Here is a 17794-nt window from a genome sequence, read left to right on the forward strand (position 1 = left end):
TGCCACCGCGCATGTTCCGCCGGCGTGCGCGCTGAGCTCAGCGCGCCACGCACGTACGTACGTTGATACGTCGCGTCTCCCCCCCCTCCCCTCTTCCCCCCGCCCCGGTAACCGGGGAAGCGGCGGCTGCGGTGCCCGAAGGGTGAGTGGGGGCCGCGGGGCCGGGCCGGGCGGGGCGGCCGCTCCTTCCCCGCCGGACCCCCCCCCCGCGGCCGGGAGCGGGCGGGACCGCGGCCTAGTCCGGGCTCGGGCGGGCTCGGCCTGGCCCGCACAAAGGGCCCGCCCCCGTGCCGGGGCCCCGCGGGCGGGAAGGGCCGTGAGGGGCCGCGGCCAGGCCCGCGGTGTGAGGAGAGAGCCCCGCGGGGAGGGCGAGCGGCGGCCCCTGGGGCGCCGGGCCCCCGGCCCCTTCCCTGCTGTGCTTGGGGACGGGCGGTGTCGGTGCGGGGGGTCCCGTCTCCTCGGAGCAGCCGGGACGCGCTGCTGCGTGCCCGCAGAGCCGCGGGGTCTGCAGGAAGGGTCTGTACCTCGGAGCCGCGCTCGGCAGAGCCTGCGGTTCCTCCTTGTCCCGTAGGAGCCCGCTCCGGGGGCAAACAGAGCAAACTTTGTCCTTTGGCAGCTGTGTGACAGCGTGAAAGAGTCGTTCTTTCTGTTTTCTGGGGTGGTGGGAGGGGAAAACTCGATAACTACAGTGAGGAAGGGTGCTTAAAATCAGGTATTGGATCTAAAAAGCTTGCCTGACGTGCTGCCAGCACCTCTCATGCGGTTGTTGTACGTTTTGCTCTCTTACCTGCCACATCTGCAGGTGGGGAAGCCGTAAGTGTGTCAGTGCAAGTGGGAGAGCAGGACACCAGTGCAAGCTGCTGCCATGGAGAACTGAGCAGCAGCTTCCCCCGAGTCTTCTAGTGAGCTCTGCTCTGGACTTGGAGGTTTACTGGGCAAGTCATAAGCTGGTAAATGTTCTGCGCACGGAGGAGCAGCAGTGTTTCTTCTCGGGTTATTTGTTTCTCTTGCTGGTGGATTTTGATCTCATTGGAGGATTCTGGCTGAATGTGAGAATTTGTTTAATAAGACTCATAGCCTTTGGGCAATCTAATTATAATGCACTTGAAAGCTTTGCGTGTCGTACTCTCTGTGGCTGCCTTGAAGCGAGGGATGACTTGACCATGCAGGTGTGATGATTAAATTGCTTGGAATGGGAAGGGTACATCTTAGTCTATCAGTTCAGCCTTCTCTTCATCCAACGTAGAAAACTAAGTGCTGGGCAGGCAGGTAATGTGGAGTATTGAAAGTGTGGTTTCAAAAATGTAGGTTGGAGAACATATTTGTGGCTAAAGATGCTTTCCTGGGGAGGGGAAGGTGACTTTGGCAGGAACATGCCCTGCCTCAGAGCACTGGGCTGCTTTGGGCTCATTTTCTAGAGCTGTTGGGTTGCAGTAGTGTGGTGTTTAGGAAGCCATGAAACACTTGAGGACAGGACTGTATGGACATGCAAAATATGTCCTGAGCTGCTTTTTCATGTCTTGTCTCTCCTGATGTTCAAAGTCCTGGCCTTGGGTTTGTTTGTCTTAGGTTGCAAAACAGGGAAGACAGGCAACATCTTAAATATGCTGAAGTAATCACTGAGGGACACGATCTGTTTTGGAAGACGATTGTGGATACATTTATACCTACAAGAAAAAAACAAAGCCTAATGCTTTTTGGGAAATAGATCAAACTCATCAGTCACATTTCCACAAGTGGCTGTCATGCCTGAAGTAATCCAAGAAAAATGGTGACAATTAGATATAGAACTGCCTAAAGCAGAAGGAGAATTAAGTTGTCTTTTCTGGTTTTAACAGATACACTGGGGACATCATGAATTGGAATAAAGGTGGACCTGGTACTAAGAGAGGCTTTGGATTTGGTGGCTTTGCCATAACACCTGGGAAGAAGGAGGAGCCGAAGCTCTCTCAGCAGTCTCACAGTGCTTTTGGAACAGCCGGTTCTTCTGCTGCATTTGCAAAATCAGGACCTCCTCAGCTGCCTTCTTTCTACAAAATTGGGTCAAAGCGAGCAAATTTTGATGAGGAGAATGCGTAAGTGCCATCATTGCTGTGTTTATCCAGCTCTAGATTGTAGTGTTTGAAAGTTTCCAGAGTCAGGGAATGTCGCTGGGACATTTATGAGGTTTATGGTGTAACAGCACCCTGGTAGCTTTACAACAGCAATATCAAGAAAAGTTGAGCTGGTCACAGGCACAAACTCCCATCCCTGCTCTGCAGCAGACTTTTGGCATCACCTTGAGCCAATGACTTACCCTTTACATCATCTGTAAAATGAGAATAATAGCACATCCTTGCCTCTAAATAGATTTAGAAGACTCCATGATACTGCAGCAGCCCACAGAGAGCTCCTCTCTCTAAGAACATACCTCAGCTCAATCTTATTCACACTCTGGTATGTTCAGAATTGGGGCCAAGAGGGATAAATTTGGGTGTCTTTTGCACAGAGAAACATTCAACTCCACAACTCTTTACTGACCCTTCTGTTAACTGCATAAATGTGTTGAATAGGAGGGAGATCAGAAGAACCCGTATTCACCAGCCTGGGAGAGCCACTCAAGGAGATCAGTTTCATAATCTCTCATTGCCCTGCCACCACTTTTAGCCTCTAACATGAATAACTGTAAATAAAGCAAGCTCAACGCCTTTTGCTGTGTACATACTGACTGGTGTTATCCACCTCTGTGTAGGAAACTTGACTTGGAAACCATGAGAGGCAGGACAGTGCCATAGAATCATAGACTAGTTTGGGCTCAGACCTTCAAAGGCCACCTACTCTAACCCACCATGTGCTGACTGGGCCGTTGTTCATTTCTTTTCAGGTACTTTGAGGATGAAGAGGAAGATTCCAGCAATGTGGAATTGCCGTACATTCCCGCAGAGAATTCCCCCACTCGCCAGCAGTTTCATTCCAAATCAGCAGACTCTGACAGCGATGATGATCCTCTGGAGGCATTCATGGCTGAAGTGGAGGCAAGACCTGGCTCCTGAAATGTTTATTCATTTATGTGGCTGTACTTCTCCCCAGTCAGGAGCAGCAAATGTCACTCCTGCTTTTGGCAGCTGTGTTCAGGATGTCACTTACCTTTTGGTGCCATGTCAATTAGAGCACATCCAAACAATACAATGAAGAGCTTCATGTGTCTCTGACTAGGAAATGAAGGTTTTGTGCATTTTTCACTACCTGAATTGAAGGGGTTTGTATTTCTCATGAGCTGTTTCTAAGCTACAGTTCTGTTATTAGCTGGATTCTAGCACAGTGTTTTCAGGAGGAATGCAGAGAATGTATTTTTTCCACAACATTACCATGAAGTTACAAGTATAGAGATTTCAAAGGTATTAGTAGGCGGATTTATTCAGCATAATAGGATATGAAACAAGAGAAAGTTGAGTCCAATAAGCGTTGACTCTGTGGTATGATGGTCTGGTTATATAGGAACATTTTTCCCTTCCAAGTTTCATCATCTTGTCTTTTTAACATGTTGTCATTTTATGACCCGTTAGGATCAAGCTGCTCGAGACATGAAGAGACTCGAAGATAAAGACAAAGAAAAAAAGAATGCTAAGTAAGTTCTCTTTTATAATTGCCATGCCTGCCTGTGTCTTGTGTGGTGCTAAGAGAATTCCAATGCATTTTGTTGATGATGATTGTTCTGTAGCCAATACAACGTACTCCAAGTAACCAGCATTAACCAGCGCGTGATATCCCCCATGGGTAAAGTTCTGAGCAATAAAAATTGAATACCAGCAGGGAAGAATCCATAGTGGCATCCTACAGTAAAATATAACAACACTGAGAGTTCCCTCATGTGAGAAGCTTTTCTAGGCCACCCAAACTGGGGCAGCACATTGTACTGCTTCCAAAGCAGCCTGAAATAGTTTGTCTTCTTTCCACATCCTTGCAGTGATGAGGGTGGTTTGGTTTAAATTTGCATGTATGTGAACAAAGTAACTCCATGCTGCTGTACCTGTAGTACTGGAGATTCTTGCAAACTAGGCTTTAACACATTCCCTGTAAAGCTGAGGTACTAGGTAGCATGTGACAATTGGGATACTGAATTTGGACTTTAAAAACAGTTACATTTTGGAAGCTTATCTGTTTTGACCAAGGAAAGTAATGATGCTGTTGATTCTTGCTAGAAATGTCAGATACATTGGTAGAATTTGCATTGCATGGGGTTGATCAGATTATACATGGTCCTGAAACAGAACACCGGATCCAAATGACCACCTGGGGAAGTTCTGAACTGGATTTGCACTTCCTGGCTGATATTCCTCTTCAGTTATGGGACTTCCGTAGCATCAAGAGCTTAGACCAGGATGATCTTTGATGTGGCTTCTACTGGGAAGACGGAGTCCTAATCTTTCAGTCTCATTAATAGAAGTAAAAGAAGTCTTTGCAGGGTCGCTGTTATGGTTGGCACCAAATATGAAAACTCCATGGGTTGGGATTATAAATGTTACTGAGTTGTTAGTGTTGTGTCTTCCACGAAGTATGGAGCTCAGCACTTAGCACATGAAAGTATGGAGCTGAGTCTGTGGAACACTTGCAGGGAAGTTTTTTTTCTCCGCTTGTTTTTCCAGGGGTATTCGAGATGACATTGAAGAGGAAGATGACCAAGTGAGTTCCTATGCAGTCTTTCTATCTTCTTCTTTGTTGTTTTGTTTTCTTTTTCCCTTCCCTCCCCAAATATAGAACTACTAGGTACAACCAAAACTTCAGTGTCATGCGCAGTATCCGGACAATTCAGCAGGAAGCTGTAGTGCTTGCCCTGCTGACGCTACCCTTCCAGGCTTTTCACTAAAAAAAGAAGAATATTAGGAGCTGACTTCATTCTTTTTTTACTCTGTTTAAGAAGATTTTTCTTCAGTCAATTTGAACTTCAATTTCCTGTACAGGTTTTTCAGTATCTTGTCAAATTTGAGATTAGAATCCACTAACATGGAGCACCAGAGAGAGGCTGTTAAACTGTGGAGGCTATTTGCAGTGAAAGTTCATGTCTGTTAAGGGCAAGGATCAGGTTTTTTGCTCTTTATTCAGTTTGTTTTCCAGCTCTGATTGAGGATTATAAGCATCACTGTAACAGAAGTAATAAACAAAGAGGAAAGACTTCATTTAAAAATGTAATGATTAAGTTGTAATTTGCAGCTATTGTGTTACTCACACTAACACAGAGCGTGGAAGGGTTGTCTGGCCTCTGGCCCTTTGATTCCGATTTGGTGATTGCTAAAGTTTGAGCAAGGGTGACTTACACCTGCAGACAGCTGTTGTTCAGGTGTGTTGTAGGCATATCTCTGGGGCTGAGTGCTAACTGGCCATGCAAATTAAAAACCCAGATGAGTATATCAATATAGTAGTGATTGATCCTTGCTTTGAAAATCTGATCTTTAATATTTGCTTGGCAGTCAAATGAGTTATGTTTTCTCCCTGAGAATGTCTTGGTGTGCCAGTGAGATTCAGCAAGACACATGTTTGTGAGCTGTAAGGATGGTGTGGGACAATGGTGACAGTGACTTCTAACTTGGGCTGGTGTTGAAAGACTCTTCTTTCCCACTTGCTTTTGACTCTCTCAATGAAAAATAGATATGCTTTCATTTCTTAAAAGTCTAATTAGGGAAGTGGAGAAACTGTCTTTGGCATAGTAAAAGAAGTGAACATCATATGCTTAGTAACATTGTGTTCTCTGTTTTAAAACCTGTGGTGTTTGTACTATGTTCATGTGGAAAAAAGAGTAGATTCTTCTGTTGTTAAAGCATAACAAGTCTTTGTAGAAGGAGCTGTTAAGCAGACACATAAGAGAAGTTTGGTTTTTCAAAGCATTTTGTGGTCTAACTGTAGTTGTTTTCTTAATTTGTGATATTGTCCTTCTGGACATAACTGTTGGTATTTATTAGAAGAATCAGTTCTAGTGAACATGGGTTTGTTTCCTCAATGGTGGGTGTGAAAGCAAACAGCCATTTAGTGTATACATCACTTAAACAAATGTAGTAGTATTTCTGCATCCTATTGTATGTGATTTTACTGATATGTTTTGCTGCAGGAAGCTTATTTTCGCTACATGGCTGAAAACCCCACTGCTGGTGTGGTCCAAGAAGAGGAAGAGGATAACCTGGAGTATGATAGTGATGGGAATCCAATTGCACCATCCAAAAAAATCATTGATCCTCTTCCACCTATCGACCACTCAGAGGTAGGAAGGAAGTTTATTCCATTCTAGAAAGCAGGAGCTCAGAAGCAGATTGAAATATGCTTCCATCCCTCTCATAGTTCAGTGTCGTTCTACATAGGTCCTACTAAAGATCCTTGCAATGGCTTTGTGTTAAACAAATGTTCCTGCAGACAATTAAGAACTTTTGAGGAAAAGGGCATTTCCCCACCAAGACTAGGTGGAAAGAGAGAGAATCTTGGGTCCTCGACTAACTGAGTAATTACTCTTGCAGATTGAATACCCACCATTTGAGAAGAATTTCTATGATGAGCATGAGGAGATCACCAGTCTCACCCCACAGCAAGTGGTGGAGCTACGTCATAAGCTAAATCTCCGGGTAAGTTGGTCACGAAACTGTCCTCCTGGGACCTTTTAACTTCTTGTTTTGGGCTGTTTTAGTAGTTTTAATGAAGATTTTCCCAGGAAACTCCAGCCTCTCAAACAACTTCAGTGACTTTGATTTAAGGGAGCTTGATTTTCCTTAACAGTTCTTGAAAGTCTCTGGATTTGTCAGAGTGGGTACTGCAGTTTGCCAGTTGCGTGGTTACACTTGGACTAAAGAATTCCAGAGCTAGGAATGGAAACTGGGAATATTATGTGCCATTTGTGACACTTTCCATCATTTGTGGTGACTTTCCATGAAGGGAATTGTCTGGGGAAGGAGGTAGAGAGTATGTTAGTAGCTTATGTGGATTGACAATTTATCTATATTTTTGTACCTGGAAGTCCTATTTACACACATGTGGAATTTGCACCTACTTAAACTTACATCTATTCAAAAAGTAAAAAGCCATTTTCAGAGGCAGAGACACCTTTTCTTTTCCCCCTCACTTTTTGTTTCTCACTGTTCATGAACAATGCTGTGTTTCTGTTCCTCAGGTCTCCGGTGCTGCTCCTCCGAGGCCTGGCAGTAGTTTTGCTCATTTTGGGTTTGACGAGCAACTTATGCATCAAATTAGGAAATCTGAGTATACCCAGCCCACTCCTATACAATGTCAGGTGAGTGTTGTTGCTTCTCTAGCATCTAAAGAGAACTAATAACACAATGCAAAGGTCCCTGGTCCATATGAGGATGTATGCAGTTCTAGTTTCCTATATGAAGCTGTCATAAAGAATGATTTGTATTTTACTAAGCATGAACTGAGGACTTCAGCACTCAGAATACTTACAGAAAGAATAGGCTCAGAGAATTTGGCTTTAGCATTGTTACAGCTGGACAAGTTGTGTTTGTGTAGATGTAAATATAGCCTTGGGATGTTGTACTGTGCCCAAACACTGATTTCATACAGGACACTGACAGTGATAACATAAAAATTGCTTCCAGCCCTTAAAATAAATTAATTCAGTTATAAACTTGGTAATGAAACTGTAAGCATTGATGGGTGTTGCTGTGACTCCTCTGCGATGTGCTTTCCTCTTGTTATGTGAGTTTTCATGTCAGAGACAAGAATATGCTATGGTTGGCATGACATGGGTTTAGAATCTCCTTATTTTTAGGGTGTTCCAGTTGCACTAAGTGGCAGAGATATGATCGGGATAGCTAAGACTGGAAGTGGAAAAACAGCAGCCTTCATCTGGCCAATGTTGATTCATATCATGGATCAAAAGGAGCTTGAGCCGGGGGATGGTCCCATTGCAGTGATTGTCTGCCCGACCAGAGAGCTTTGCCAACAGGTAGGTGTGTAGTAAAGCATGTATGTGCCATACAGCCTAAATATGAAGAATACTGTGGATTCATTGCCACAAATTGTATGTGTAAAAGGATAGAGCCTGCAAGTTAAATTACAGCTGGATCACAGAATCACAGACTGGTTTGTGTTGGAAGAAACCTTAAAGCTCCTCCAGCTCCAACCCCCTGCCACGGGCAGGGATACCTTCCACTAGAGCAGGTTGCTCCAAGCCCCTGTGTCCAACCTGGCCTTGAACACTGCCAGGGATGGGGCAGCCACAGCTTCTCTGGGCACCCTATGCCAGCGCCTCAGCACCCTCGTAGGGCAGAGCTTTAGATCTCATCTCAGTCTCCCCTCTGTCAGGTTAAAGCCTCTCCCCTTGTCCTGTCCCTACAAGCCTACGTCCAAAGGCCCTCTCCAGGTTTCTTGTAGGCCCCCTTAGGCACTGGAGGAATGTTTTAAAGTCTCCCAAAGGATGCCTAAATACATTTCTCAAATTACTGGAAATTCTTGAAGTATTCAGCCCTCAGGATTTCTGAATAATTTCATTAAGCTATGAGGCTGCAAAGTGGATTTCAGGACCTGGGCTGTATTTCCAGGGTAGGTATGTTTTCTCAGATGTAACATGAACCGTGATGTGCTTTGTTTAAAATCCTCAGATCCACTCGGAATGTAAGCGCTTTGGTAAGGCGTATAACCTGCGCTCTGTAGCTGTCTACGGAGGAGGAAGCATGTGGGAGCAAGCCAAAGCCCTCCAGGAGGGGGCAGAGATAGTTGTCTGCACGCCAGTAAGTACCTGTATACACACAGGACCATTTTTTGTTGCTTAATTGAAGCTGAGATCGATTTTTTAATACCATTGGTGATGCAGAATTTGTTCTCTGATAACTGAAATTTAGGTTCTTCACAGGTTATCAGATGTTGAGAGCAAATACACTGGGATTATTCTCCCAAGAGAAGTTGAAAGAGATTAGGTATGATCTCCAGCAGAAGGCAGAGTAACAAGATCTTCTTGAATCAGCGTCAGTTGTACACGATACCAGGTTCTGATTGCTGAGCCTTAAATTCATGAAGAAGATTCACAGAATGTCATGAACTTGAGTGCCATCTTCCTGAATCAGTATAGAGCCTGTGAAGGGCTGAAACGCTGAATCAGAAGGGGCGTTGATGCTGAACCAGGGATTTGAATGAGCACAGTTGTCACCTGGCTTTGCTTCTTGCAGAAACTAGTTGTGAACTTGGACAAAACTGAGCAACTAATGGTTGGAGGAAAGGAAAGAGTTTGTTAAATATGCTTTAAAAACTTGTTTGTTTTGTTTTTTAATAGGGTCGTTTGATTGATCATGTGAAAAAGAAAGCTACAAACCTTCAAAGAGTCACTTACCTTGTGTTTGATGAAGCTGACAGAATGTTTGATATGGGGTTTGGTATGTAATGAACAAAGGTCACTGTTTTGGAAAGCAGCAGTGTCCAGTTCCCAGCTTAGTGGGACTGTTTGTTACCCCTGTACCTTCATATATATATATATATATATGATAATACATTAAGCAAATACTTTGTAGGTAAAACCCATATTTAAAGGTCTAATATCTGTTGCTATTAAGAGATCAGCAAAGTCCTGTTGATGTTGAAGTTCAAACCTCCTGATTTTTATCTTAGAGTTGCTGAATAACTTTTGAGCACTTCAAATTGCATGAATGAAGTTGCATTTTGAGTTATTCTACTAAATAATGAGCATACAATGTTGATCAGAGGGTTTTTCCTCTCCTTTCCAGAATATCAGGTCAGATCAATCGCAAGCCACGTACGTCCTGACAGACAGAGTAAGTATAAGCATGTCTCAAAGTAAACTCCTGAGAGTTGAAGGAGGCTGGTGGCTGCCAGTTAGGACTGGAACAGAGCTGGGCTTTCCTGTTCTAGACACAGCCACACAATGAGACTTTCTCAAAAGTCCACTGGTGTTATTCTCCGTGTGGGCTGTAGGGAGGGAGCACTTGTGAAACGTGGGCATCGAACCACATGGTTTGTCAGTCTGTAATCCCTCCACACACTTTACTCCGAGGAAAGATGATTAGCTGAATGAATGTTCGTATGCTTTGCGAGCCTGTGTTCTAAGCTGCCGTGAAAGCAAGTTCACAGCAGTGCCACATATTATCAACATCTTAATTCGAGTGCCATGAAATGTGTTTCCACTTTGAGGGATTCTAATAGTGGATAATTTTCATTAGAACTGGTAAAACAGACTGTAGCTTCAGATCACTGACATCTGGTACAGTCCTACGGGTCCTCATTGACAGGATCTGTGCAGTGTTGCTGCAATTCTGAAAGAAAGTTGTTTTTTTAAGGAGTTCAAATACTGTTTTTCTTTCAGCCCTCTTGTTCAGTGCCACTTTCCGTAAGAAGATTGAGAAATTGGCCCGGGATATTCTGATCGACCCCATTCGAGTTGTGCAGGGAGACATTGGAGAGGTAATTCCATGATACTTCTGAGACAAGCAGAGAAATGAAGCCTTCTCTTCCTGTTGGCTGAAATTGAAGTTAAGCTGCAGTAGTCATTATTTAAGACTAAATACTTTGTGCTTAACAAAAAACAGTAAAGTTTTGTGTTTGGTTTCTTATTGTATTGACCTTTCTGACTCTTGTAGTGATGGGAGGTTTCATCAAGGAGTGAAATATTAATGCAGGGATTGATTTTCTTCTATTAGGCTGGATCGATGGGTATATCCTTTTGTTTTGTCTCAAAAGTATAAAGAAAGCAATTGCAGCTTTTGCAGTGAAGGGTTTGGAACTCGGACTGTAAAGTCTTTCAGTTGGTTCACATGGGAATGTTGATTCTAGACTTGCTTGACAGTAGCAGCTGATCTATTAGCAGAAGAGGGATTTGGTAGTAAGTTGATCAAGTGGGCAGATGTATCCTTGCTGTGAAGAAACTTTGCTTATAATGTATGAAAACTATTGAGAAATTTCACAAGGTGACCTTCAGAACACTCTTCTTCTAACCATTTCTCTGCATGTTATTTTTTCTCAATCAGGAATGTGAGGTGTCCCTTCATTACCAACAAATTAATGGCTGTTCTTGAAGGCCCTTCCTTCTGGGAAACTGTTTTGCCAACATTTTGCTTAAGAAAAGCAGCAGCTTTCCCAGCTCAATCACAGGGTTTCTATTCCCTGATCTAAATTATCACTCTGAGTGCATCATTCTTGAAATAATTCATACTTAAATGCGTAAAAATGAAATCTTTCAGAGAAATGTGTGTTACTTGCAGTACAGAGTGTACAGGGAGTCTGGTTATACCTCCCCTCTTCCTGATCCCAGGGCAAGTCACAGCTCACAGGAGTACTTTCTCTGATGGCCACATGAGTAACTCTTACTGATGAGCATCCTCTCCATCTCAGACCTGCTCTTGCTTAGTCTATTTCAGATGTTAACAGCATCTGTCCCAAGAGCATCTGAATTGCAAGTACCCACCTTTACATCAGGAGGGTGCTAAACTGCATCATGTCAAAGACCACACTTTGCCTTTCTCAGGTTTAACCCCTGCCTTCTCTGAACTGTGAAAAAGAAGTGGTCAGCAGTTAGACAAGAGCTAAAATCTCTTGTAAAGAATTTTGTTCTCCTGTTTCTCCACTGTTTATTCTCACACCTAGTTGAAATTCCTCATTTCATTCTGCATTTGTTTGCCACGCTGTCCTTTCGGTCCTGCATTATTTCTTGTCTAATTTCCTCCCTTAGGCAAATGAAGATGTTACTCAAATTGTGGAGATTTTCCCCTCTGGCCCTAGCAAGTGGAACTGGCTGACTCGACGCCTCGTGGAGTTCACCTCTTCTGGCAGTGTTCTCCTGTTCGTCACCAAGAAGGCAAATGCAGAAGAGTTGGCCAATAACCTCAAGCAGGAGGATCATAATCTGGGGCTGCTTCATGGTGACATGGACCAGAGTGAGAGGAATAAAGTCATTTCAGAATTTAAGAAAAAGGGGATCCCAATACTGGTAGCTACTGATGTGGCAGGTAGGTGATGTGCTACAAAACAGCAGCTCCTACAAGTTGTGGATATTGGCAGTTGTGGATATTGGTCGTTTTGTGGAAAGCAGCAAGGTTGGCTTCTGCACATGCTGGGCACTGTGTTCCTGATGTTCTTCAGACGTACACAGTGTTAGCAGGGGGGTTTGTTTTTAAAGTCTTCTAATGATGTTTCTATTACAGTCTGACAGTTTTTAATATACGGAAGGAAAATAAGCTGTTTCTTAAGGAAGTAGTTGCTCTTTGTTAATCAGCTGACACATTATGCATGCTTAAGTGAAGAGGAGATGAACACACTTGAAGCCTTCTCTAGAAGAGCTTTTGTACCCAGATGTTTAGCTGACCAAAGAGTGAATTTCAGTGTCCTTTAATAAATCCCTCTCTCTTCATTGGAAAACCAGTCATATAAAGAGGTCTCTTCCATCCCTAACCCTGTGGACCTGGGGAATGGTGTAACTTATACTGCTGTTAGAGAAGATATTGCTACACTTAGGAGTTTTAGCCTGTGAAGAGTGTCTTATGTGGGGTGTGTTCCTGTGGAAACTCCTTTTGTGTGCTGGAGCAGAATGAAGTGATAAGCTGGTATGAATGGGATTGCTTTGAGTTAATTTGGGATCATCACACTTCCTGCTATGTTGCTTTTTCTTACAGCTCGTGGGTTAGATATTCCTTCCATTAAGACCGTCATCAACTACGACGTGGCTCGAGACATAGATACTCACACCCATAGGATCGGTCGTACTGGCAGAGCAGGCGAGAAGGGAGTTGCCTACACTCTGCTGACTCCCAAAGACAGTAACTTTGCTGGTGATCTTGTCAGGAACCTGGAAGGGGCTAATCAACATGTTTCCAAAGAACTGTTGGATCTAGCAATGCAGGTATGAACAAGCAAAGCCTCTTGAGTAGAGGAAGATTCCTTCCATGATTAGCACGAACTCAGGAGCTCAGGGACTTGCTTCTGGCTCCATCATGTGTTAGCAGTGACCTTTGGTGATCTATCCTGCTTTTAAGCAGGCTTTCTAGTGTTTTTAATGGCCTTTGAAAGACTCCATGAAGAAATGAAGATTTTGGAATGCAGTATGTAATCTATTTTGGGGTCAGGCACTGCCTATGAAATTAGGAGCTGTGATCTGGCTGATGGCAGCAGAGCACTCCAGCTCCAGTATCTCATTACAGTTGGATTTTCAATGTGGATTTATGGCAGGCATCTGGGAAATGCAGCTTAGTTGAAAGCTAAACTAGAACATAATTACAGGGACATTCACTCTGTGAAATGGTTGTTGCTTGATCATTGTACCTGCTTGGCAGGGCTGCCTGGCAGGCTCACTATATATAGGTATGACAGATAGCTGAAACAATTGTGCTCGTGCCACTGTCAGCTCTCGAAGTTCTTGTCTTTTGCTGCCTTGCGGAGCTGCAAGAGAGCAAAGGCATTTATGAAGCTTCTTATTCCCTGTGTTGAGATTTGTCTTTCTTTTGTATAGAATCCATGGTTCCGAAAATCACGTTTCAAAGGAGGAAAAGGCAAGAAGCTGAATATTGGTGGTGGGGGCTTAGGATACCGTGAACGTCCTGGTCTGGGATCAGAAAATTCTGTAAGTAGAGATGCTGAAGAAGTTGTTTACAGATTCTTGGAACTTTTAGACTTAGTATTGACTAATTTTTAATGTAAAAAAATCTTAGTACTGGAGTACAGCCTCTGCTTTCAAAGGTTTTCGTAGCTCAGAATCTTCCAGAGTTAGTATCAGAAACATCCCAAATGAAACTGTCCCTGTTGTGTTATTCTCTTGCCAAGAGCTGCCTTCTTTAGGGCCAGGGCAATCATTTGGTTGCATTTTGCTTTTGCGTGTACTGCAGGGAGCTGGGAAATGAGGTTTTACTGTAGCGTGGAGACCTCAGAGCAGCCTTCCAGTATCTGAAGGAGGCTTACAAGGATGCTGGAGAGGGACTCTTAGAATCATGGAATAGTTAGGGTTGGAAAGAACCTTAAGATCATCCAACCCACCACATCAGTTCCAACCCCCCTGCCATGGGCAGGGACACCTCACACTAAACCATGTCACCCAAGACTCTGTCCAGCCTGGCCTTGAACACTGCCAGGGATGGAGCATTCACAACTTCCTTGGGCAACCCATTCCAGTGCCTCACCACCCTCGCTGTAAAGAACTTCTTACTTATATCTAACCTGAACTTCCCCTGTTTAAGTTTGAACCCATCACCCTTTGTCCTATTGCATTGGAGTTGGAACTAGATGATCTTAAGGTCCTTTCCAACCCAAACCATTCTATGCTTCTCTGACTAGGAAGTCACTAAGACTTAATCCATCTTTACTTTTCATTGTCCTCAAGGTCATGGGGCAAACTGTTGAGCTGCTCAGTGCTCCCCAGAAGTTTGTCATCCTTAGTAGGCATATTTGCTGAGTGCAGAGCCAAGATAGGTTGAGAGGATGATTGAATTGAAAGTGTGTGTGTTGGATAAATCTCTCCAGTTGTCCTTTGTCTTTTTGCGTAGGACCGTGGAAACAACAACAGCGTGATGAGTAACTACGAGGCGTACAAGCCATCCACTGGGGCAATGGGAGACAGGCTTACGGCAATGAAAGCAGCTTTTCAGGTTGGTTCCAGCACTTGTACTCCAAGTTCAAACTCAAGAGGAAAGGACATAACATGGAAAAACTTTCCTACCGATGATTCAAGGCAACTCCATTATTTCTCCCCTGAAAATGCAGAAACTCTGTTGATTTCAGGGCAGTTCAGTTTGGCAGTTGTAGCTGTGGCTGCACCTCATCTGCTTGGAGCATGTGCTCAGCATTGCAGTCCAAAGTGGCAGCAGGAGTCTGCAGGCTGGACCGAATACATCTGCACAAAGTTAATTTGCAAACTTACTTTGTTTTCAATGGCCTCTTTGCTATCTTTCCCTTCTGCTCCTAGGCTTGATCCTATTTAGGTTGCTTAGCAGCAATAGTGTAATTGCAATCAAAAGAAACGGGGAACAGAGAAACTCTTTCTCTTCAGTGTAAAAATTAACCCCACAACATAGGAGTCCCCTTGTTTCTGTGGTTTGGTAGAAGATGCCTGTTACTATTTCTGTGTTTTTAAGCACAGCAGGAATGTAATCACTCCAAGACTGACTTTTTATAGGAACTCTTTCCTAGGGCTTCCCCAGAATTCGAGATGGGCTTGTGTGTGCATGATGACTATGTGGTTTGTGGTGCAGTACCAAGGCAAACATGCTCTCTTTTTTTCTCTCTCTCTCTTTCTGTCAGTCCCAGTATAAGAGCCACTTTGTTGCTGCAAGCTTAAATAATCAAAAGACTGGTAGCTCTGCTGCTGGGGCAAGTGGCTGGACCAGCGCCGGGAGCTTGAACTCGGTACCGACGAGTTCAGCACAGCAAAACGCCGCAAACCCCGAGAGCCCAATCGCAGCCACCGCAGCAGCAAAGGGTGTGCCAGGCTTCACCAGCTCGGGGAGTTTGAGCAGCGTTCCCACCTTTCCAAGCGTCGGAGTACAGGGCTTCAACAACACAAATGCCAGCACCAACAGTCGAGAAGGCGGCGGCGGCGGCACCGGCGTTGCCAGCGCGGGGGGCGGCATTGTCAGAGAACGATACAACGACAGCCGGCCCAGCCGGCACAACGAGGTCCCGCGCCGTGGAGAGGGGGGCGGTCGCTACAACGATGTGCAGCGCCACGGAGAAGGAGGCGGGCGCCACAGTGACGTTTACCGCCACGGAGAGGGCCGCCACGGCGACAACCATCGCCACGGGGAGAGCCGGCACTTCGCTGACGTGGGTGGTGGGAACCGCAATAACGGTGACAGCAGGAACAGCAGCGAAGGGAGGAACAACGAGAACAGGAATGGTGACAACAGGAAGGAAGCCAACAACCGAGACAACAAAACAGATGGGTTTGCTGTCCCAGAGCCCCCAAAGCGTAAGAAGAGCCGGTGGGACAGTTAAAAGCTGGTGTTGCCCAGCCTGGGGTCTCTGCAGGTGGTGTTGCCTTTTGCCAGAGGATTTTGGGGGGGTTTTGGTAACTGGTTGTTGAGCTGCTGGGGAAGGAGAAGGAAACCGTACAAACTACACTCCCTGTGCAAGTCTGGGCCGGTACATCTGTGGACAGCTTCACTCTAATGATGTGTATACACAATGCTTTAGTCAAAGAGAAATCATTTTGATAAAGCTCCCTGGGTTCTGCTTGTAAACATTCAGTGCTCAAGTGACTTTCTGCTGGATTTAAATGGATCTTCTTGACAAGAAAGAAGCTGTTTCACGTCCTTGGAACATTAAGAAACTGTTGTCGATAGAAATATAAAGTAGTCTTTTCTTAACCAGCATTCAGACTTAAAAAGTAACAGCTAGAGATGCTCAGGACCCACCTGGTAAACAGTGCTCTTAGCAGTGTGTTCAGTATGGTGAGTTCTTCCCCAGTCTCTTGTTTTCACATATTATCCCCGTATAATTTGGCCTCCAAGTTGCCCCTTACATCCCATCACCTAAGGATCCATCAATTTGCGTTGCTGAAGGTGGGATGAAGCAAGTGGATTTTTCTTTCCTTGTTTCATTATTTTTTAAGAAGCTGTTCAAAGGCTCCTTCTCCAGCCCAGCAAACCCCAAATTCACCTCTAGTGTAGGCTGGACTCCCTGGCTTGGCTGTGGTCAGTACATCAATCCCAATCCCATTGCCCTCTTCTCTCCTGCTAACCTTCATTTTGATGGAAGCCTGCATAGCAAACTTGCCTCTCTGCTGTGCCTATGCACCCTCTGTTCTGAGAGGGTTGAGTGCTTTCTTCGAATTAAAGACAAAAAAGGGAATAAACTACAGCCACACCACTCACAGGCTGGTGCCCCCCATGCAGCGTAGCTAAACGAAGAGGCTTCCCTCAGTAATTCAGGGACCTGCTGCTCAGAAGCCTTTAGGGAGACCCTGAGAAGCGATTGATGAAGTGGAACAGCTCAACTCTCGCCCCATATTGGACACATGTAGTTAAAACTGTAAAATCTTGCTTGACAGTTTTTAACTCGTTGTGTGTATCATCCCTTTTTTTAAACTCTTTGTTGGCACCATAAAGGTAAGGCAGAAATCTTTTGTTGAAACACGGCAGCACCCACCGCTGTCTTGTTTCTACTGAAAGAAGTATCAGAAACTGTCAGGTTTTGGTGACATTGTGATGTTTTCTTTATCAGCTGTGCATTTACTTTCTGCTTGCTCTAGTAAATGTTTTATTACTGGTTCAAAACTATTGAGCATGTGCTTTTTATTCTCCTCTGGCTGGTCTGGTGTTCGAGTGGTGTCTGGTGTTTGGATCTCCATCCACCCTGTCCCTTTCTTTCACCAGCAATGATGGATTGTGGTTGATAGAAGAATTCCTGTGGGTTTTTTGCAGTATCTTTGACCCCAAACTGTTTTGCCAACCCTATTTTAGCTTCAAAGCCTCCTGGGGAAGAGATTTTTTCCCTCCATTTTACAAGTGGGAAGGACATGTTCCTCATCCCAGGCTTTCTTGGGGTCATTAGAGAACTTGGCAGCAGTTTTGTGATCTGACCTGCATGGGCACTGCTCCCTTTGGGCCCCCTCACTAACTAGCTCTAATCTATTTCGGTTTTTTGAAACTGCTTCCACTTGAATTCTCTCATTATGGCCCAGGCAGAAACCTCATTGCACTGGTTTGAGCTCTGCATATTTAGTATTAAGACAAGTATGTTCCAGGGCAGATGGGGCAGGGGTTTAGATGTTGCATTCATACAATCACAGACTGGTTTGGGTTGAAGGGACCTTAAAGCTCACCAGCTCCAACTCCCTGCCACGGGCAGGGACACCTTCCACTGGAGCAGGTTGCTCCAAGCCCCTGTG

At 44.7% G+C, this 17794-nt stretch overlaps 1 protein-coding gene across 3 annotated transcripts; it reads left to right on the forward strand.

Moving 5' to 3' along the window:
• Positions 1 to 4: 4 nt before the first annotated feature.
• DDX42 (DEAD-box helicase 42) lies at positions 5 to 17183 on the forward strand. Of its 3 annotated transcripts, XM_030508963.1 has the most exons (18): positions 5 to 142; positions 1839 to 2075; positions 2864 to 3014; positions 3546 to 3607; positions 4626 to 4662; positions 6083 to 6232; positions 6483 to 6587; positions 7130 to 7249; positions 7748 to 7924; positions 8580 to 8708; positions 9248 to 9347; positions 9696 to 9743; positions 10292 to 10389; positions 11654 to 11930; positions 12594 to 12820; positions 13427 to 13537; positions 14454 to 14555; positions 15208 to 17183. In XM_030508963.1, exons 2-18 carry the CDS (start codon positions 1855 to 1857, stop codon positions 15898 to 15900), a joined length of 2808 nt encoding a protein of 935 aa, XP_030364823.1. In that variant the 5' UTR covers positions 5 to 142; positions 1839 to 1854; the 3' UTR covers positions 15901 to 17183. The 3 variants fall into 3 exon arrangements, with proteins under 3 accessions (XP_030364823.1, XP_030364825.1, XP_030364826.1); XM_030508965.1 differs by lacking the exons at positions 5 to 142; positions 1839 to 2075; positions 2864 to 3014 and having other exon boundaries at positions 3544 to 3607; positions 4251 to 4662; positions 15208 to 17173; XM_030508966.1 differs by lacking the exons at positions 5 to 142; positions 1839 to 2075; positions 2864 to 3014; positions 4626 to 4662 and having other exon boundaries at positions 3544 to 3607; positions 15208 to 17173.
• The last annotated feature ends 611 nt before the right edge of the window (positions 17184 to 17794 follow it).

This window comes from Strigops habroptila, chromosome 19 (genome assembly GCF_004027225.2).
Source record: "Strigops habroptila isolate Jane chromosome 19, bStrHab1.2.pri, whole genome shotgun sequence".
Taxonomy (NCBI): domain Eukaryota; kingdom Metazoa; phylum Chordata; class Aves; order Psittaciformes; family Psittacidae; genus Strigops; species Strigops habroptila.